The sequence below is a fragment of the Lissotriton helveticus genome, chromosome 2_1 (assembly GCF_964261635.1).
Source record: "Lissotriton helveticus chromosome 2_1, aLisHel1.1, whole genome shotgun sequence".
Classification (NCBI taxonomy): domain Eukaryota; kingdom Metazoa; phylum Chordata; class Amphibia; order Caudata; family Salamandridae; genus Lissotriton; species Lissotriton helveticus.
The window spans coordinates 572889984-572912588 of NC_136059.1; the positions used below are offsets into that span (position 1 = coordinate 572889984).

At 45.7% G+C, this 22605-nt stretch overlaps 1 protein-coding gene across 1 annotated transcript in view; it reads left to right on the forward strand.

Annotated features, from left to right (window-relative positions):
* GFM2 (GTP dependent ribosome recycling factor mitochondrial 2) overlaps positions 1–22605 on the forward strand; it is a 316398-nt gene that overhangs the window by 276585 nt on the left and 17208 nt on the right. Inside the window, exon 20 of the mRNA XM_078675255.1 lies at positions 8591–8773. Within this exon, the coding sequence (XP_078531381.1) occupies positions 8591–8773 (183 nt within the window). The remainder of the gene's footprint in view (positions 1–8590; positions 8774–22605) is intronic.

The following is a 22605-nucleotide window of genomic DNA, read 5'->3' on the forward strand; positions in this document are numbered from 1 at the left end:
TAGTCTCTTTTCTCGTACAAGAGAAATGGATCGATATTATTGCAATACTTATAGCTAAGTAAAGTGCATACATTAAAAGCAGAAGTATAAAATAATACTGTAAAAACATTGATATGGTTTCTAAGCCATATGAAGGTTTAAAAGGAATAAAATAGATCTATACACATATACATTTGACTAATCGTACTCAACTGGTGTTTCTAACTACGCCTACCCCGTGTACCTGACATAAGCCTAATACGTGGGCGGGAATAGAAAGTTACAGTTTAAGTTAAGTTTGTTTTGCCAAGTGACTGACTAAAGAATTCTCTGCGAGGGGTTATTCAGTTCTGTACCTGGAATCTAGGATGGTTGAGGGATGGTATCTCTCGTCTCTGGTCTCGATATTCCAGGCTGCCTGCGAGGGCTACCCGGAAGCGCCGGAGCTGGATTTCTCGGCAGGAGAAAAGGCAGCTTCTCGTTCTCAGCGCGTCAGGAAGGCGGGGCTGCGCCAGCGGGGTCTGCTCTGCTCTGGGCTTCGGCAAGTCTGGCTGCTCCGATCTCGTCACCACCGCGTGTGTTTGCATAGGGCAATATCGGTAATATTTATACCTTTAAGGTGCCGAGATTGACGTAAGGATGGACATAGATACGTCAATAAGGATGTCATACGACTTGGTCGTTAGCACATTCTTTTGCTGAAGTTCTCGGTGAAATCAAAACAATGGCCGCAGGGTTTTTCCCAGGTTGTCATAGGTTTGATTTGTTTTGAGAACTCGGTATGCCTTATCAGGGGCTGGAGGAATATCGCTTGTCTAATTAGATGGCAAGCGTTATGACCTAATCAGATAACACGTTCCTGTGCCGTAGTGTGGCTTAATCAGATAACGGTTTCTGCATCATGGGGGTTTTCTGCATCATGGGCTGGCTGCTAGTTAACTTGTTAACCAGAATAGGGTCAGGAATAGGGGGATCGATACAGAACCTATAGGAATACATCACAATGCGAGCAACAGCATTGCGGAGGTCCTGGCGTAGTAGCATGACATCGGCTCCCACCGCACCAATCTTGGCATCAAGCATGTCCCTGGATTGTGTAATGGCGGCCATCAGGGCCGCATTATCAGGACCCGCGCCCTGGCCGCCCCCGGAGGCCCCGGATCCCCCACTGGGTCCAGTGAATTTGTCGATCGGTCCTTGCTTGGCGGATCCAGCGCCGCCCCCGCCTCTCGTCATGGTCAGTAGAAATTGGGCGGACCGCTCCGTGCCCACGACAGGCCCTTCACCCACTGCAATCCAACAACAGAGTCCACTCGGGGTGCCCAAGGTAACCACCGTCAAGGCCTGGAGGCCGTCCCCAACGAGCACCCCCAGAGGCCAGGCACCCAGCCAGTAGGAGTTCCCGTCGTCACTCAGGGCTAAGGCCACTGCAACACTCCGGGCGGCAGGCCTCCGGCAAAATACGTCCGTCCCAACCAGAGGAGCAAATATAGATCCGTCTCCTCACCTGCTCGGGGTCTCGAAGTCCAGGTCCAGGCCCCCGCCAAGATCTGTGAACCAGGACGTGCACAGTAGGGCCCCGAATCACAGGGCAACCAGGCCTCACCGGCCCTCCAGGCTCCCCCGGACCCCGCTTGGGTCCCAATGCAGCATATGCGAGGCAGGCTCCAGGCTACTCCGGCTGAATGGCGCAGACGCCACACCACCCCTTCGGCCACAAGTCTCTTCACTTCGCTTCACAAGCAGGCACACTAGAGTGGGGGGGAGGGGGGGGGGCACTCACAGTCCGTCGTGTACCATCGCCGGGTCGGCTCCCGGTCCACACCAGGGCAGCAGGTGTCTCTCTCCAGGCTCGGATATGGGCCCTACCGGATAGATCTATATATCTCCGATCCACCGCCCCAGCTAGCACAGCTGTAACAGTCCCAGCACTCCACTCCTGATGCGGCACTCGACCCTCCTGCACCCCGGGCTGCACAGCGTTCGCTCCCCTGTCTGAGAGCCAAGGAAGATGTTGCCAGGCGGGGATCGCCAAACTCGAGGCCCCGGCGTCTCCAGGGCCAGGCAGGCCGCAGCTCCCCTCTGATGTCCCTAGGGCCTGATGTCTCCCTACCGCCACAGCAGAATCAAGTAGGGATCTCCCACGTCGCGCCACCAGTTCCAGGCAGCTCCGGGCCCAGGCAAAGGAAGCGCGCCTCTGGTCTCACGCCCCTATAGGAGTCCATTCCACGGGGCAGACGGGCCCCAGCCGTGAGCCGCCCCTCCGGGCACTTCTTGCACTTGTCAGGCGGTCTCTCCGGGCACGGCCACTGCCCCACCAACACCAGGGACGATCCGCGGCGACTCACCGCAATCCGGGCCTGGGCTAGCCCGGGGTCGCGAAACTCAAGGCCACGGCTGCTCGGGGTCCGCACAGGCCGCAGTAACTCTGCGTCGTCTAGGGGTCGCCCCGGTGCGCAAGGCTGCTCCACAGGGCCCCACAGTGGCTCCTCCAACCTCCGGCGCTGCAGTCCCTGGCCAGGGAATCGCCCGACCGGCCCGACCACCGGCCGCCGACTCCGAAAATCGAGGTCCCGGCTCCGCTTACAGATTCTAGGCCGCACCTCGTTGTAGACGATCCCGGCTCACCGGAGCGGCAAAAGGAGTGAGTCGGCGCACCGGAGAGATCAGGGTGCTGCCAGGAACACTCGCCACACAGGTAGGACAGTTAGCGGGCTCGGGGGCCAGGATAAATAAACGGATTATGTCTGGGCTGACGGGAGCTCTACAACGCTGCGACCGCCATCTTCGCCCTCCAAGCCACGCCCCCTTCCACCTCCATTCTTTACCTGTTTCTCCTTCCCATCTCTTTCTTTCACTCTCTTTTTCTTCCACCCAACTCCAGGTTTCATATTTCTATATTCCTCCCCACCGATCTCTCCTTCTCCTACTACTTCCATATCTCCTTATTCCTCTCTAGTGACACCTCTCACCAAGCTCTACATTCTTATCACATACTTTTCTCTCTTACTTCCCTCGTTTGATCATTCCCCTTCTACCTCTCTCACCTCACTATCCCTTCCTCTCTATCCAACTAGCCATTTTTAGGTCTCGCTGAAGCAATGCGTAAGGATTGTTTTCGGCGAGATTCTAGTAAGCTGATTTCAAACGTCTACCCTCTGCGGATTGCATACAGTTCATGTGAGGTAGGGGCGTGCACAGGAATTCGCTCCCTCTACCCCTCCCACAAAGCAAGACAAGAACATCTCTCTTCCACCCGCCTCCTTCTTAATCTCCCTGTTGTGTTCTCCCGTGCTGATCTGCTGCTCTCTTCCGCCCGCCCCCTTCTCTAACTCCCTGTTCTCTTCTCCTGTGCTGATCTGCTCTTAGCTTCCACCCCGCCTCATTCTCTAACTCCTTGTTGCCTTCTCCTGTGATGATCTTTTTGCTCTCTTCCAATCCGCCTCCTTCTCTAACTCCCTTTTTTCTTCTCCGGTGCTGATCTGCTGTTCTCTTTCACCCGCCTCCTTCTCTAACTCCCTGTTCTCTTCTCCTGTACTGATCTGCTGTTCATTTCCACCGCCTCCTTCTGTGACTTCCGGTTCTCTTCTCCTGTGACGATCTGCTGTTCTCTTCCACAACTCCCTGTTCTCTTCTCATGTGCTGATCTGCTGCTCTCATCCACCCACCTCCTTCTCTACCTCCCTGTTCTCTTGTCCCGTGCTGTTCTGCTTCTCTCTTCCACCCCACCTCCTTCTTTAACTCCCTGTTCTCTTTTCCTGTGCTAATCTGCTGCTCTCTTCCACCCCACCTCCTTCTTTAACTCCCTGTTCTCTTCTGCTGTGCTGATCTGCTCCTCTCTTCTCTAACTTCCTGTTCTCTTCTCCCGTGCTGATCTGCTGCTCTCTTCCACCCCGCCTCCTTCTTTAACTCCCTGTTCTCTTCTCCTGTGCTGATCTGCTGCTCTCTTCCACCCGCCTCCTTCTTTAACTCCCTGTTCTCTTCTCCTGTGCTGATCTGCTGCTCTCTTCCACCCGCCTCCTTCTTTAACTCTCTGTTCTCTTTTGCTGTGCTGATCTGCTGCTCTCTTCCACCCACCTCCTTCTCTAATTCCCTGTTCTCTTATCTTCTCCCGTACTGATCTGCTGCCCTCTTCCACCGCCTCCTTCTCTAGCTCTCTGTTCTCTTCTCTTCTCCTGTGCCGATCTGCTGTTCTCTTCCACCCACCTCCTTCTTTAACTCCCTGTTGTTTTCTCCCGTGCTGATCTGCTGCTCTCTTCCACCCTGCCCCCTTCTCCACCTCCCTGTTCTCTTCTCCCGTGCTGATCTGCTGTTCCCTTCCACCGCCTCCTTCTCCAACTCCCTGTTCTCTTCTCCTGTGCTGATCTGCTGCTCTCTTCCACCCGCCTCCTTCTTTAACTCCCTGTTCTCTTCTGCTGTGCTGATCTGCTGCTCTTCCGCATGCATCCTTCTCTAACCGCACACACACATACAACCACACACACACACACACACACACACACAACCACACGAACACACAAAACCACACCACACACACAACCACACGAACACACACAACCACACCACACACACAATCGCTCACACAACCACACACACACAACCACACACACACAATCACACACAACCACACACACAACCACACACACATACAAAAACACACACAAACAACCCCACACAACCAAACACACAACCACACACACATCTATCGCCCTCACTCTATCTATCGCCCTCACTCTATCTATCTCACTCTATCTATCTGTCACCCTCACTCTATCTATCTGTTGCCCTCACTCTATCTGTCGCCCTCACTCTATCTGTCGCCCTCACTCTATCTGTCGCCCTCACTCTATCTATCTGTCGCCCTCACTCTATCTATCTGTCGCCCTCACTCTATCTATCTGTCGCCCTCACTCTATCTGTCGCCCTCACTCTATCTATCTATCTATCTATCCCCTTCACTCTATCTGTCGCCCTCACTCAAATCTATCTATCGCCCTCACTCTATCGATCGCCCTCACTCACTCTATCTATCTATCCCCCTCACTCTATCACCCTCACTCTATCGAGCTATCAAACTATCTATCTTTCTATTGCCCTCACTCTATCTATCTATTGCCCTCACTCTATCTATCGCCCGCACTCTATCTATCGCCCTCACTCTATCTATCGCCCTCACTCTATCCATCACCCTCACTCTATCTATCTATCTATCGCCCTCACTCTATCTATCGCACCACCACAGCATCACTCAGGGGCACCACAACATCACTCAGGGGCACCACAACATCACTCAGGGGCACCAAAACATCACTATGCACTACTACAGCATCACTGAACGCTACAGCATCACTCGTCGCCACCACAACATCACTCATCCCCACCACAGCATCAATCTGTGCTACTATTCAACAACAACTGGTTCAAATATGTTCTCTCAATGTTTAAAGCTTTATTACAAATGTCACAAAAAGATGTTAATATTTCACTTCTGTTCTTGGATTTTCGCCACAATAAAATACACTGAACATAATCTTCACAAAAGTTATTTACTAAAGTTTAAGCTATTGCCATTATAAATTACAATAACTTTTATTTAAGTAATAATTATTTAAAAAAAATAAAAGCCATGGTTATTTGCAATATCAATACATCTAAGTCACGTAAATACAAAACATGTTGCATTACAAATGCTATAGGTGTCACATTTGCAAAAGTTAAAAGCATTGGCATTGTAAATGACAAAGCTATTAATTTCGCTATTTTCAAAACCAACACATAAATAAAAGATTTGTCATTTACAAGACCAATAGCTCAAACCTTCCTAATGCGAGACCTATTGCATTGCAAATGCTTGTTTAATTCAGTTTGCAAGACTACTATCCTCCTCCACCTTTTGTCTTTTATCCTGATCCTGCAAAAAGGGCCAGTTCCAACATCCTGGTAGATGCATGTGTTACTTTTATTAGAATTAATACAGACAAATAGAATACAAGGCGAGTCTTCTGTCTCCATGGATTTGCAGTGTGCAGTTTAGCCTACCCTGACGTTAATACTTTGAAGACAAGAGTTAAGCTGTTGCACCGATCAATCTATCAGTGTTTATTTCAGATGATAAAATCCATAAAGCCTACCATTGTTGAAACAATAATGTTTTGATGAAACAATTAAGATAAGCTACAAAAAGTAAAATAATATAAGAGTATATATGAAATGGTAACAACTGCATCTCGGGATTCCAGAGAAAGCGTGTCTACTACAAAATACAGCAACCAGTTATTAAAGTGCTTACTGCAATTTTGCAAGATAAGTACATTTGAAATAGACGAACTATACCAGAACTCCTTGTTTAGTCCAGGTTGCTATTCAGTAGGACTCTCAGTAATCTTAAATCATGGGGGTGCTTTGATATAGCTACAGCGAATGTTCCAGGCTAAAAATGAATATCTGGAAATTGGTTCATTACAGTGTTTCTGATGTTTAGGATTTATAGATTAAATAATTCACAATTCCTCAACGTTTGCAATAGCTAACTTATCCGCAGTTTGCTCTACATGGGGCTAAGACACATATGTGCCCCTGAACTTTCGTGGTTCTGACAATGGTAGCAACATTTTGATTGGCATGTTGGCAATCCCCAGGAGTGTGTGAATTAAGCTAAAAGTAAGATACCGAGAAGAAATTCGATATACAGAGACTTAGCCAGCTGAGGTTCTGTGTTTTCCGAATACTGGTCAAAAGCAGGCACACATTTAAAACGAAGGATGCATGGGATAACCTGGCTATTCTAGTGTTACTAAGAATTGTAATGTTGTCCCAATTCTTAAATTCCTGTTTTATAACCTGAGACACTCAGCTAGTAATTCGTTTGGGGGATTATCCAAAATGTTCAAGACCGATTGATACCAAAATTTAATATCGATATTTAATCAATTTGAGTTTAACGCCTCCTCTCAAAATCAATACGTCTCGTACAGCTTCTCTATAGGGACTGCGCCTTCCTTTCCCAAATCCATGTACTTTATGGAAGGGACCGTGACCTCAACTGTAGTGCTGGCTTAATTTTTCTGTATGCCCTTTTCCATTTCTAAAAAGATAATGGAGATACTCTGCGACAGCCACAACAGATATTTCAAAATGTAGTTTTCTGGGTTTACGAGTGTGAAAACATGAATAACCCTCCAAATATTAGACCTGTAGCAGATTGAGCTTGTGCTCTGTATACTTCGAATGCCAGATATATATCTCTTTTGCTCAATTTTGTTTGGCATAACTTCTGTTGGCTACAGCACGCTACATCAGTTATGTGTTACTTTTAGAGAGCGGTTTGTGCCATTTAGTATAAGATACCAACATCATTCTTAGATAATCCAAATTGGGCTCCAATTGCGAAGGGTGTTTGTCATAGTACAATTTGCTCTTGAATGACGTGGGTTGATTGCCATAAATTTGTTCGTAATTGTTTTCATTGACAAACCACTCAACTCTGAAAACATGTCAAGCAGTTTTTTCATTCTCAAGGGTTTTCAAGACACTTTTAATATGTAATTTACGAATAAGAAGGCTATGATTTTTTTAGACCTTAAGAATTTGTGTATTGCCAGTACAATCATCAAGAAAAGCCACATCTTGGTTTATATACAATGTAAGCAGTTGGGCCAGAGTACATCCCTGCCATGAACCCAGGTTTGCAGAGAAAGACTTTGTGGACTCGTCGTACATCCCCTTTTGATCTTGGCATCATAGCTATCTTGTAAGTTAATTAACACATTGAGAAGCTGCATGGGAACACCCTTCAGTATAAGGGAGTTTTAGAACAGATACAATGTGAAGTTATAAAAGGTAGACCTCCGAAGATCATATACAGAGATTCTTTTCTCACAATTGCGTACGTGTCCACCATATACTGTGCTTAAAATTATTAGACACGTCCCAGGAAGCTATTAGTTTAGATCTCGTTAGTTATCCACAAGCGTTTGCTGTGGAAAATGTAATGCGGTTTTGTTCATTGTTCTACCCCAGTTTTCTCTCCTGCTCGAATCAGAAATGAACACTAGAGAAGAAAACATGACAGGTAGGCATCCAGCCTACAAGAGGAAGATCTGGATGAAAACTGCACTAGAAGCGCAGTTGGTGGATTAGTATCACTTCAGCAAATTTCTACATTGAGGCAGATGTGCTCCTTGTATAATTCAGAATGCACCAGTACTTTTGAGATGCATTCTCCAACACACAAAGCAATAACTTCAAAGGCGGGGAAAATACATCATGCTCAATAGGTGTTTCAGAACCATCACAATTCTAATGTCTACCTTACTTCCTTTGAACTTTCCTCTATTTCAGTAAATGGCCCATTTAACGTTAAGTAACATTTTGCACAAGTACACCTGAGGTAGCACCAGTTTCTGTATGCACCATGAGATATGCGGAACCATACCTGCACCCTTGTGGTGGGAAGGATTTTCTATAATGACACAATCTTAGATTCATTGCAAATGAAACCCATGTATTAATTTATAAAATCACTGTCAAGAGTGTAACAGTCATACACCATTATACACTTATCACTCTGTAAAAGTACTATCAACTAAACTGTTTATGCATTTGTTCTAAGGCACTGAGGAAGGCTGAAAAACAAGTGCTGGAGCCCCTGATGAGTCTTGAAATTACTGTGAGTGAGCAGTTCATCAGTTCAGTACTGGCCGACCTTGCTCGAAGAAGGGGCACCATACAGGAAATACAAAGCCGACAAGATAACAAAGTTGTGGTTGTGTCTGTTCCACTGGCAGAATTGATGGTAGGTGACTAAAATATTCCTTTTTAGGTCTAGTGTTAGCCAAGCCCTTTTGATTTTAATAAAATGTGTATTATATTCTTACAAATAGAGTCTTTTCATCCATTGATCTCTTGTTGTGCCATTCACATTTTGTTTCTGCCCACTACAGAATATAGAGTTGGGCCGCGAGTCAAACTGCTTAACCCACTGATTAACTTAACTTTAAGCGACTGCATTTTGATCTCTTACAAGAAGCACATCCAAACACAAGGTAGTTCCCTTCAGTGCCAGTGTTTTTATTTTATAATTTCGTCAGTGTTGCCTTTGTGTTTAGAGCCTGTTGTGATTGCAGGACTCTTCTGAAGCACACTACCATCTTTACCAGATCCTATCTCCCGCCAATACGATTGTAAATTCTTTTTGGAGTAATTTGCTTTTCCCAATGGCTACTATTTGACTGCACACCAAATCAGATTGTTTTCATTTGAACCTGTTCTGTATTAAGTTATAATCCTTTTACTTTTTTCTTTCTCTCCTCCCTCCTTTCCCTTCTCTTTAATTCTTACCTTCTTTCTTTTTTGCCTGCCTTCTTACCTTCTCTCTTTTTTCATTCTTTCTTAAAGGCAAGAGACTTGCAGCTAATGCCAGACTAATTGACTTTTTTAGGTCTGTGTTATCCAAGACATTTTAATTGGACTAAAATTATTATGTGTTTTAGGCATGGGAGCTGTAGATCACATGCTTTGCATACTCCTGCCATCTAGTGTTGGGCCCGAATGTTTGCACGATAGCTATATTATGACCACAGCTACTATATCGCAGCGGCAGCCTTTTGCCGGGAAACGGCCACTACAACGCAGCCGTTTCCACGCATAACATTAACCACGCATGCATAGTTAACACGAATAGCCTTTACCACGCATTCCTATACTACGAGATATGTAGTAAAGGCATGTGTGATAAAGGCTAAAATAAAAAAATAAAAAAGGGGGTCATCTGTGCGTGTTCAAAGGTGATGATGGTGGTCGCAGCACATCTGCGGATGGTGAGAATACCATTCTTCCTCTACCTTGACGACTGGTTGCTAAAGGTGCATTAGCCTCAAATAGTCGTAAATCACCTCCAAACACCGGCCAGTCTGTTGACATTGTTGGGCTTTTCCATCACGTACCAAAGTCACACCTGACTTTTTCACAACAGTTCTCCTTCATCTGATCGATCTTGGACACTGTTCTCTCCAGAGTCTTTCCTCCAGCCAACAAGTACAGGACATTCAGGCCGCTTGCAGCTGTTCTTGCCTGCCGTGACTGTGCTGTGCTTCGTGTTGCCTGCTTCTGCGGAGGAAAAGGAGAGAAGCGGCATTTGTATTGATTGTACCTGAGGCTGTTAGACAGGGGCAGGGACTGCGAGACCCAGGCTTCAGCGCGTGAAGACCGGAGCGCACCTGGAGTCTCTTCCCGCCCCTGCTCCGCCCTGTTTGCTGGCTGCCTGCTCCGCCCTGATTTGCTGCCTCGAGTACTTACAGCTCGCGGCCCCCGCTCCGCGGGAGCCGCTCGCAGCTGTTCTTGCCTGCCGTGACTGTGCTGTGCTTCGTGTTGCCTGCTTCTGCGGAGGAAAAGGAGAGAAGCGGCATTTGTATTGATTGTACCTGAGGCTGTTAGACAGGGGCAGGGACTGCGAGACCCAGGCTTCAGCGCGTGAAGACCGGAGCGCACCTGGAGTCTCTTCCCGCCCCTGCTCCGCCCTGTTTGCTGGCTGCCTGCTCCGCCCTGATTTGCTGCCTCGAGTACTTACAGCTCGCGGCCCCCGCTCCGCGGGTGCCGCTCGCAGCTGTTCTTGCCTGCCGTGACTGTGCTGTGCTTCGTGTTGCCTGCTTCTGCGGAGGAAAAGGAGAGAAGCGGCATTTGTATTGATTGTACCTGAGGCTGTTAGACAGGGGCAGGGACTGCGAGACCCAGGCTTCAGCGCGTGAAGACCGGAGCGCACCTGGAGTCTCTTCCCGCCCCTTGCTCCTCCTATTTAGGACACACCCTCCACATCAAGCGGGACGCTTGCGGGACGCCGGGCTAAGCCCGGGCAAAGGGCGGGCCCTCTGTGGCCCTCAGTGGCCGAGGTAGGCTGGGCTGGGCCCGGTTATTTTCATCGACTGTATATTTTTTTTTTTTTTTTTTTAAAGTGATTGATCCTCTCTCCTATTGGAAATACGCCTGACTGTTTGCGGAAGAAACCATCCATCTAAATTGACTGGTAGCTTCCTCGGACTTTATTTTCGGGCAGCCTTTGTTGCATCTCCAGGACTGTTTTTATTATTGTGGTATATTGTATTAATTTTTTATTCACTCACCCGGAGGAAATTCATCGTTATAACATAAATTTGTGGACACATTGTCGAAAAGATGTCTAAGAAACTGCGTTCTGGAAGGGAAGTGGGCGGTCTGCCTAGTGCAAATAATGAAACTATTCGCACGAGAAATAAATCGGTAAATAATCCCCCCCTTAAGGGTCAATGCCATCTGTATGAGCTTTGGGATTTGCCCTCCCCTAAGAACGCTAATTTACCCTCTAAAAAAGCCCCCTGCGCCTCGGCCCAGGAGGTCCATATGCAACCTATTACATGCCTGCCGCTTTCTTCTTCTCAGCTTGCACTACAACAACCTGTGCCAGTGGTGTCTTCTTCCCCTGTTTTCTCCGAAGGGAATGGGGAAAGCAAACTCACTTCTTTAGCACATGAGAGGGAATCTACGAATCTTCCATCTAGGCCTCAAACCCCGTTGAAGGATAAGTTGGATGGTGATTTGTCCGCATTATTCATTGATCATGAACTTTGCGGCCGGTATGTAGATATAGCGAAAATGGAGTCCCTGGCCCCTATTAAATCCTCAGGGGGTGCTACCCCATCTGGTTTAATGTTGTATAGTAGTACCCCCTCACTGAATGATCAGGATATGTCCGATTTGCTAGTCGCTTCCGGGACCCCGGGCCTTAATCTTTCTGGCATCTGCCGTCCACTGGAAGCATGTGAAAAACCTATTTCTGAATCCATGATTGCCTTGGAACAATTACTAGCCTCTATTTTATCTCTTTTGGGGAAATTTGTTGGCAATTCGGATTGTATTTTGGAATCCGTTACCCAAATACTGAAGACATTGTTACAAAAGTCACCGGATTTGAGGAGTCTGCCCCCCATGACCGAACATAGTCGGCCGAGGGGGGAAATAAATGTGGCTTCAGTGGATTTCGACACGAAAGCTGGGACATCGGTTTTGATACCACATACTGCAGCTATCCCCTTAACTGCAGTGCCGAACTGTATAAATAACTCAGTTCTTGTGATAATGGAGGAAAATAAATCCATATCGGACCCTAAAGTGGTTCAAGACCTATTTCCCATCTTCGTGTCTGAAAATAAAAAAGAATCTACCGATGATAAAGATGAGGCAAACGCAAAAAATGGGAAATCTAGAAGCAATAAGGGGAATAAAAGGAAACCAACTCGTAAATATAGGAAGAAAAGGCAGCGTCGGATAATTTTTCCAAATTCAGTCTCTGCACTGGAGAATGAAGTGATTGATCTGGAGCCATCTTCTATATCTGGAAAGGCAGATATTGATATTGAACGGAACTTACCCATTAGTACCTTTTTTAAGGTAGAAGGTGATTTGTGTCCCCCAATGTCTTTGGAATCCATCCCACAAATGGGGGGCCCCCCTACCAGTCTCTTTCTACCATCAGCGACTGGAGTTTCAATTCAAAATCCATCTGGGTCCCTTAACTCCTTGGCCTCTCCGTTCCGTGTAGTTTCAGGGAATGGAGATCGCCATTTCCCGGATTGTCCTTTAACAACTTTAAACGCTCCAGTAGAAACCCTTGTGTTAGACTTTTTACCTTTATTTGACGTTGACTTGCCCTTAAACAGAGCTTGGCTTCTTAAGCGTTTTAGTGAGATTGATAGTCTCCATCACATCCAAACTAGGGATATTGAGTTAGTCTCCCTGTTTGGTGAAGTCAAGGTAACGAGTATAAGGGTGAAATTTTATTCTCCTATTATTGTAAATTTGATACTACAGCAAGCTGAGAACTTCCAACGTACAGGCATTGATATTCTCCCGATCTTTAACCTGGGTAATATAAACCCGTCTTTCGGGGAGGTATCTAGAAGGGAGGAACAAAATGGGGTAGCCTCTCCTCTTAGAGACCTGAAGATCTGGGTATCTAAGGGAAAACGCTCGGTTTCACAAGTGAAGCCACTTCCGCTGACTCAGAACTCCTCTCTGGTAGAGGACAATAATCGGTGGAACTGGCTGCACAGTGCCTTATCCACTAAATCAAAAGATGATCCAAGATTGTTTCAGCATCTTTAACACCCCACTAAATATTATCTCCTGGAACGCTGCAGGGATTCACAGTAGCCCAGAGAAGTTTGAGTTGCTATTTTCTCTAGGAGCAAATGTGATCTGCCTACAGGAAACGTGGTGTATTGATTCGCTGAAGGTCTCTAAGGATTATTATGTTCTGGAAGTCCCTGCCGTCCCCTCTAAGAAAGGTCATGCCAGGGGAGGGATTGCTTGCTTATTATCTAATAAATTGCACTGGAAATTCACCCATTACATGGATTCCAGCAAACTTTTCCATGCCATAACCATCGACAATTTGTTTAATAACGGGATAAAGTCCCCTATTGTAATTGTGAATGTTTATATTCCTCCGGAAGAGTGTTTTAATGCGATTTTAAAGCAGGTATTTCGATACATTGATCTAATTAAAAATGTCCCATCCCCTCCGGACATTTTGTTGGTAGGAGACTTGAATTGCAAAATCTCTAATTTTAGCCTGGATCTTTTTAGGAATAAACCTAAAGAAGAGGCGTATTTTGTCCCGCAAGCACTCTTCCCTGATAAATCAGTGACAAACAAAAGAGGGAAGATTTTGCTAAATGAACTCGTGGCCGTCGATGGACTTATATTAAATGGGAGATTTCCGTCTGACGTGCCTGCAAAATTTACTCACAAGTCTCCGTTTGGGTCCTCTATCTTGGATTATGCTATTGCAGACTATGGTTTGTTTCCTCTTATTCAGGACCTTAAGATAATATTTACTCCTTTGAGCGACCATAGTATACTGCTTGTTACTATTTCCTTAAAGCCTTTGACAATCGCACCTTGGTCTCTTAAGGGTAGTGATGCCGCTTTTCACGCCTCTTCGGGAAGGTACTATCGGAATCCCACCGCCTTTAACGGGGTACAGGATTTTCTAGACGATACCCTATTAATTTTAAATGAGTGGCATGGGAATGAAATAGCATATTTTGAAGAATTTGTACGTAATATTACTTTTTATGCTAAAAAAACTTTTCGACCTAGAAATAGGGTAGCGGTCCCGAGCATATTGCGTAGCCTGAATAAGGAAATAAACAAATTGGTTCGCAAACAATATCTGGATAGAGTCATGGATCGTGGAAAAGAAATATCAAGGCTAAAAAGAAAGAGAAGCAGATTTCAGTTAAAATTAAAAAAAGTAAGGGAGGACAATGTATGGATTAATCTGAGGGAATCGGTTGTCCACGGCAGGATCAGAGATTTCTGGACTATAATCGGTAAGGGGTGTGGTTCTAGACTAGGCCCCTCCCCTATCCCTATAGCGGAAGAGGACTGGACTTCCTATATTCGGGATCTCTATGCAGGGAATGGGATTTTAAGTGACGATATTGCCTCCGGTGTTAATTTAGGCAATGATATCGCCATCAGTGTTACTCCTGTGGGTCTTACTAACTACCCCGTTGAGAAAGAAATTGAGATAGCTATAAAAAGCATGCGGGTCTCCGGGGCAATGGGACCCGATGAACTCCCTATGACGGTCCTGAAGTCAGATCCTGTAAGGTGGAGTAAAATCCTGTTTCCCCTGTTTAAAGCATGTTTTATGACGAAAAGGGTACCTGCCTCTTGGAGGGGAAGTATCTTGGTCCCTATTTTTAAGAAGGGAGTTAGGGATAGCCCCAGTAATTATCGTTTGATTGCTCTCCTCGACTCCATCGGAAAGGTGTTTGCGAAATGTCTTCTAAAATCCCTCTCCGGTTGGGTAGAGGAGAATAATATCCTGCCACTAGAACAGACTGGCTTTCGTAGGGACCACGGTACGTTAGACAACCTTACTGCCCTTCATGTGGTTACTGATAAGTATGTTCAGGTGAGAGGTGGGGTGGTGTATGCTGCCTTTATTGATTTCTCCACAGCGTTCGACAAAGTGGACCGCGGAACGCTGTGGAGAAAATTGGCAGTGCTTGGTCTTCCATCCTATCTGTTGGAGCTGGTGCGGGCTCTACATACAGAGACCTAGTGTAGGGTCCTGATGGGGGGCGAAAGGGGGTTATCGGATATAATTCCTTCTTTGAATGGCCTTAAACAAGGCTGTCTGTTGGCCCCCCTCTTGTTTTCACTGTACACGGTTGACTTACCCGCTGCCCTGTCTGCTAGAGAGGGCATCGCCCCGGTGGTCGGGGGGACCCCTATATCTTGCCTGATGTATGCCGATGATGTCCTTATTCTTGATCTAACCCCTAAAGGACTCGCAAATCGGCTGAATGCTCTTCATACTTTTGCTGTGGCTCATCATATGAAGATTAACATTACTAAAAGTAAAGTTATGTGTATAGCTGGTACGAAGAGGTGCCGCTCTGTTGATTTTGGTTGGTTTATCGGGGGCCAAAAACTTGAGGTTGTAAAGTCCTATACTTTTTTTGGGAAAATCATTATGGCTAACTTGAGTGAGAAGCTCCACATAGAGCATTGTACACGCAAAGCTATTGCCCATGGCAAAGGTTTAAATTCCCTATACCATGCAACGGGGAAACGGCACTTTCCGATTTTATTGGAAGTGTACAGATCTAAAATCCCCGCTACAATTTTGTATGGTATTGAACTTATAGATGTGAAAAAGTGGGACTTTTGCCATAAGATTGAGGGGAAACTTCTAAGATCTCTCTCCTCCCTAAACACTGCGTGCTCTTTGGCCGCCTGTAGGCTCGACTTTGGTCTCAGGAGTAGTTGGGTACAGGGACTATCGGCCCTTGTTAGATGGGTGGCCTGCCTTGCAAGAGCAGAGGTAGGGACAATGAGAGCTCTCCTCAAAAGTGAATTATTGGGTAATTTTAATGAGTTTTCTCAACTTGTTCGTAATTTTAGAAAAGCTGTAACCCTTCTAAAATTAGATGAAACTGCCTTGTTTTTGTACTCTTCTTTACAGTTAAAACTTGTTTTAAAAGCAGCTTCATGGGACTTATGTTTCCAGACGGATAAAAAAGTAATTTGTGGAAAAAGGAAGGTAGATCATCTCCTCGATTCCTATCTGTGGAAACTCCCACAACCTTATGTAATATGGAACCTACCGCATGGTATCCGTAGATTTTGGTTTCTTTTACGCTATGATTTATTACCGTTAAACCGACTGTTATCTAAATGGTATGGCTCCTCTCCCTTGTGTAATCTTTGTAAAGTAAATATCCAGGACTGTATGCATGTGTTGCTGATTTGCCCCGCGCTTCGTAAATTGCGCTTTAGATGGTTAAAAGTTATCTGTCTGCATCTTGGCATTGTGACTTTGAACGATTTTCTGTTTGCACTTTATTGCCCTCCTAATGAAATGTTCTGCTTCCATATTTTTAACTTTTTTAAAGGGTTCTTAGTTATTTATTAATATGTCTCTGGAGATGTGTCTTGACTGTCCGACTTTTGTAGTTTTGTTTCATATGTCACTCTCGTATTTACCTGAGGATGTTTAAAGGATATATATATTTATTTATTTTTCTTGCTTTTGTGCAATGTAATTGTTGTGTTGTAATTGTTGAGTGTTAAATTCTGTATATTTTATGTGGCCCTCTTCCGAGAGCCAAAAACATAATAAATAAAATTGAAATACAGGACATTCAGGCTATGATCCCGATATTTCAACCACATTTGACCTGGGTCTCATTGAGAGCAGCTTTATTATTATTATTATTATTATTAGTGTCTTTTATAAAGCGCACAGCTACCCCAACGGGGTGTCCCGGCGCTGATTGAAGGTGAACAGTCTCTGTGGGCGGGAAATTACGAGCAGAACAGAAATGTTTACAAGGATTTTCGGAATTCATGTTCCGAGTTACTTCTACGAAGATCCAGGGGCAGTTTATTCCATCTCTGAGCGGCTCCTAGCTCAAATGTTTTTCCTCCCGCTCGGGCTTTTTTGAATCTTGGGGTGGTCAGCAAAAGTCTGGTGTTGGATCGAAGGGCTCTCGAATTGGAGTAGGGCCGGAGAGTCGAACGTAGATGGGCAGATCTAAAGCCCTTAGTAGTGCAATAGGCAAGTGTCATCGCCTTGAACTCTATACGTTTGCTCATGGGGAGCCAGTGCAATTTCCTCAAGTATGGGGAAATATGCTGTCTTCGGGTGAGGCCACCAATTAATCATGCGGCAGCATTTTGGACCATTTGAAGTTTCTGACAGAGGCTTTTGGTAAGACCTAGATACAGACCATTCGCATAATCAAGATGGGAGATAATAAGGGCGTGGACAATGGTTTTCCTGTTAGCACACGGTAGGTAGTTAATTAATTTTTTTAAGGTTCTTATCTTGGAAAAACAGGCAGCTGAGACTATCTGGACCTGATTTCCAAAAGATAGTTTATCATCCCAGCGAACTCCTAAGTTTCTGACAGAGTCCTTTGGGGTGGGGGCTTGGCTCAGATCTTCCGGCCACCACAGGTTCGAGCTAAGTGGAGATGGCTGATTAAAAAAGAGCACCTCCGTTTTACCTGCATTTAATCTTAAAAAGTTAAGGTCCATCCATTTTGCGATGTCTCTCAGGCAGGTTTTGAGGGGGTCAAAGGCACTGGAAGATGGATCTTTAAACGTAAAGAGCAGCTGAATGTCGTCCGCATAGGACGTCGTTTTTATGCCTGTGCAAGAGATCAGTTCTGCCAATGGAGAGAAGTAAACATTAAATAGGAGAGGGCTTAGCGACGAGCCCTGGGGGACCCCCCATTTCAGTGGCCTAGGTGTTGAAGTGTAGGGAGGGGTGTGGACCTGTTGAGTTCGATTAGACAGGAACGAGCCGATCCACTTAAGGACCTTGCCCTGAATTCCAATGGCCCTCAGTCTATTCAGCAGTAAAGAATGAGAGACGGTGTCGAATGCTGCTGATAAATCCAGCAGCACCAACACCGCCCTCGATCCCTAGTCTAAGGTCCAGCGCACAGAATCAGCCATCTCGATGAGGGCCGACTCTGTACTGTAGCCCTTCGGGAAACCATGTTGGGAGTCATGGTAGAGGCCATTGGTCTCGATGTAGCCGGCAAGTTGCTGATGGGCTAGCCTTTCTAAAATTTTGGCCGGGGCTGGGAGGAGGGATATCGGTCTGTAATTGGCCGGATCCTCTGGATCCGCATTGACCTTTTTTAAAATGAGGACCAGGAACGCATGTTTCCAAGCCTCCGGGTAAATCCCGGAGCTTAAAGAGGAGTTCCAAATGGAATTGAGGAAGGGGTTGAGAAAGGAGGCTAGTGCTTTATAGTGTTTAGCAGGCCACGGATCCCCTGGGGAGCCCGACCTGCATCTGAGTAGCTCTTGAAGGGAGGACTCAATTGAGATTTCAGCAAATTCTGTGAGAGCAGGGCCCACAGAGTGGAGCGCTGCCTGTGTCACTGGGAGGTCAGCCTCATCTCTAGTCGGAAAAGATGCATGGATCCGAGCAATCTTATTCTCAAAGAACTCTGAAAGAAGAGTACAGAGTTCCTGAGAAGCAGGTTGCTTACGGATCCGAGCTTGAGGATCAGTAAATGATCTTACTATCGAGAACATTTCTCTAGGGGCATTACTAGCTCTATCAATCTTCTCGGCTAAGAAGATTCTTTTATGCTTTATGATCTGTTTTCGATATTCCTTGAGGGCTTTACGATAATTAGATTTATTGTCACTGGAGTAATCCAATCTCCAACGCCTCTCCAGCACCTTACAAGCGGACTTTAATTGGCGTAATTCGTCCGAGAACCAAGGGGCAGCTGGGGAGGATCTGAATGTCTTAATCGGCCTGAGGGGTGCCAAGGAGTTGATGGCCTTACAGACCCATTCGTTAAAGTTAAAAATATGTGAATCCACGGCCGGGGGAGGGCGGTCATCTTTAAGATGGACTTCAAGAGCAGATGATGTAATTTTGCTCCAGTTTCTGCCAAATTCCCTAGGGGTGGAAGGGGGTCTGTCCCTGCGAGTCATAAGGGTGGAGAATGGAATTAAAAAATGGTATGACCATATGACTGGAATAGGGTCTTCAATTCTCATACCTGTGAGATTGGAACAGATTAGGTCCAGTGTGTGTCCGGCTCTATGGGTAGGATGTGTCACTAACTGGGACATGTCGCAGGCGGAAAGGGTAGATAAAAGATTGGAGCTCATAGAGCAGGACGGGTCTTCTACATGCAGATTACAGTCGCCAAGGACGGTGTAATTGGCATAGCGGGTACAGGCTAGAGTGATGTATTCTAACAGTGCCTAAAGATGAATGGGGCTGGAATTAGGCGGGCGGTACAACAGCAGGCCCGCAAAAGAGACCGACACGGATAGGTTGATACAGAAGGGGAGCCCCTCGAATCAGTCAATTGGGTCAAAATGGGGGGAGGTGATGGTCCATTTATTTTTATGAATAATTGCCACTCCACCACCCCTTCTCCCGCTATGGCGATTCGCGCAAATAATACTGAAGCCATCCGGGACCGCCAGAGTGATCGCTGGGTTACATTCCTCGTTTAGCCAAGTTTCGGTTAAAAACAAAAAGTCCCAATCATTATCTAAAAGGGATTGCTGTATGTCGAGGGAATGTTTAACCATGGACCTGCAATATATCAAGGCGGCCTTAATAGGTATTGTCGGGGTAGGGCCACGTGAAAGAGGCAAGGCAAGGGACTTATTGGGCTCCCGTAGATTCATAGAAGAGAACCCACAGTGCCTACAGGTTATGTGTGATCCTCGGGGATTGGTGGGATCAGCTCGGGTGTTAGAGCAGCCCATAGGGAGAAGGGCAAGAATTTCCCACCAGGAATAAGTAACTACGGTCTGGCTAGTGCAGCGTGCCCGGCCCCGGCCGCGTTCTGGTCGCGGACGGGCGCAAACGGGCTTCCCTTTGGCGCCCCTTCAGCGCGTCCGGGTGGTTGGGACCATTTTATGCTCTGGAGGGCGGGGGAGGTTGTAGTGTAGTTCCTATCATCCCAATAGGCTCTGCGCATTGGAATAATACCTTCAATAGTATAGGCCTAGACCAGACGTTAACTAGGTCTACTACTGTCGATATTAGACTTAAAGTTTTGGGTTTGCCAGCTAGCTCAGAGTTCACTAGAAACTTTCTCGAATGTTCAGGAAGGAATTAACTTCCCTGATTAGACAAGAAGGGATTTAGTTTCTGACAACCATAGAACATGACAACTTTGCTCTCCCCTAATCAAGAGTGTATCTCGAGAGTCGTGTGAACAAAAGGCAATTTATTTTACTCAGTCAGTACGTGCATTTTTAGTCTCATCAGATTGTAGAGAAAAGGAAGAGACGGGCGTGTTCAATAAAAGATGTTATTTATTGATCAGTCTCTTTTCTCGTACAAGAGAAATGGATCGATATTATTGCAATACTTATAGCTAAGTAAAGTGCATACATTAAAAGCAGAAGTATAAAATAATACTGTAAAAACATTGATATGGTTTCTAAGCCATATGAAGGTTTAAAATGAATAAAATATATTTATACACATATACATTTGACTAAACGTACTCAACTGGTGTTTCTAAATACGCCTACCCCGTGTACCTGACCTAAGCCTAATATGTGGGCGGGAATAGAAAGTTACAGTTTAAGTTAAGTTTGTTTTGCCAAGTGACTGACTAAAGAATTCTCTGTGAGGGGTTATTCAGTTCTGTACCTGGAAGTTAGGATGAATGAGGGATGGTATCTCTTTCTCTGGTCTCGATATTCCAGGCTGCCTGCGAGGGCTACCCGGAAGCGCCGGTGCTGGATCTCTCGGCAGGAGAAAGCAGCGCGTCTCGTTCTCAGCGCGTCAGGAAGGCGGGGCTGTGCCAGCGGGGTCTGCTCTGCTCTGGGCTTCGGCAAGTATGGCTGCTCCGTCTCGTCACCACCGCGTGTGTTTGCATAGGGCAATATCGGTAATATTTATACCTTTAAGGTGCCGAGATTGACGTAAGGATGGACATAGATACGTCAATAAGGATGTCATACGACTTGGTCGTTAGCACATTCTTTTGCTGAAGTTCTCGGTGAAATCAAAACAATGGCCGCAGGGTTTTTCCCAGGTTGTCATAGGTTTGATTTGTTTAGAGAACTCCGTATGCCTTATCAGGGGCTGGAGGAATATCGCTTGTCTAATAAGATCGCAAGCGTTATGACCTAATCAGATAACACGTTCCTGTGCCGTAGTGTGGCTTCATCAGATAACGGTATCTGCATCATGGGGGTTTGCTGCCTCATGGGCTGACTGCTAGTTAACTTGTTGGTTTGTTAACCAGAATAGGGTCAGGAATAGGGGGATCGATTCAGGACCTATAGGAATACATCACACCCACTCCACGCTAACTATGGACATATTTACTAATCTATGCATAGTAAAACATAGTACAACATACAATAGAGAAGTGTGTATACCTTACCACCCCAAAATACATAAATGCATTTTGAAATCATCAAACATACGAAAAAGGCAGTCATATGTATTGTATGCACTCAAGCTGTAGAATAATGCTAAAGTAATCACGCATTTGTATACATTATTGCTATTTGGTATATGAGAATTTACACATGAAATGGCTCTAAATACAGAAAAAAGTTCGAGACCATTCCATCACAGAATAAAATATTTATGAACACACCAGCGGGCAGCTAATGTCTATAAGCTATCTAAAATTAGAAATTTTAGTTCTTTAAGAATAGTTCTTACTTTAAGCAGAAGATAGTGTCCCGAAAAATATGCAAAAATATTTTGGGGCTTGCTGAAAAAATTGCTGTCCGTGAACTGGAGGGAAAATTGTTCATGTGACTTTATTATTAAGGTTGAAGGCCAAATTCGGGGAACGCCGTGTGCGAGCTTGCTCAAAAGTCTCTATTTCTGCTCTGGTGAGAACATCATATCATTTAGGCTTTCGAAAAAGCTGTCAACAGCTTCCTGGGAGAGTTCCACTAACTCGGAAATCGGTGTAACCATGCATTCGTGCGCATGATTGTCTCCATTGACATTCTGATTTGCATTACTGACAGAAGGTCGTACCTGATCGATGCTGCTTTCATCTTGAACTTCACTACCCCTCAATCGTAGTGGTGAAGCTTCCACGAATGCCGTCATCAGGATTGGTAGCCGTTGAGGGCAGCACAAAGCATGAGCCTTTGTTGGACTCAACAATGTTTCTGCATCCATTGGCGCATCCGATTGTAGCGTCAGACAGGTGTCTAACACGCATTCTTCTCCGCATAGCAGGCACCTTAATACAGGTAAAACACATCGTTGCCACATTGGTCGAAATGATAGAAACCAAGTCCTGTTCAGGTCTCTAAGCCGGGATAGTCCCAGGATTTTTGTTATCCGGTCCCGGTATCCAATGGCTAGGATTGTTTCTTCCCTTGTCGCAGGTGTTTTGTCTGTGACATAGTTTGCCATAACGAAATATAAGGACTAGGAATAGGATTCCTGCAATCAGTCCTAAAATGAGGGGAAGTCCGCCAAAAATCGAATGGACGAAATCTGGAAAAATACCCAGTATGGCTTTGAATGGTGTTAATGCCATCGAAAATACTGTCTTAAATACCTTTGAGACCCCACTGGTATCAGAAATATTT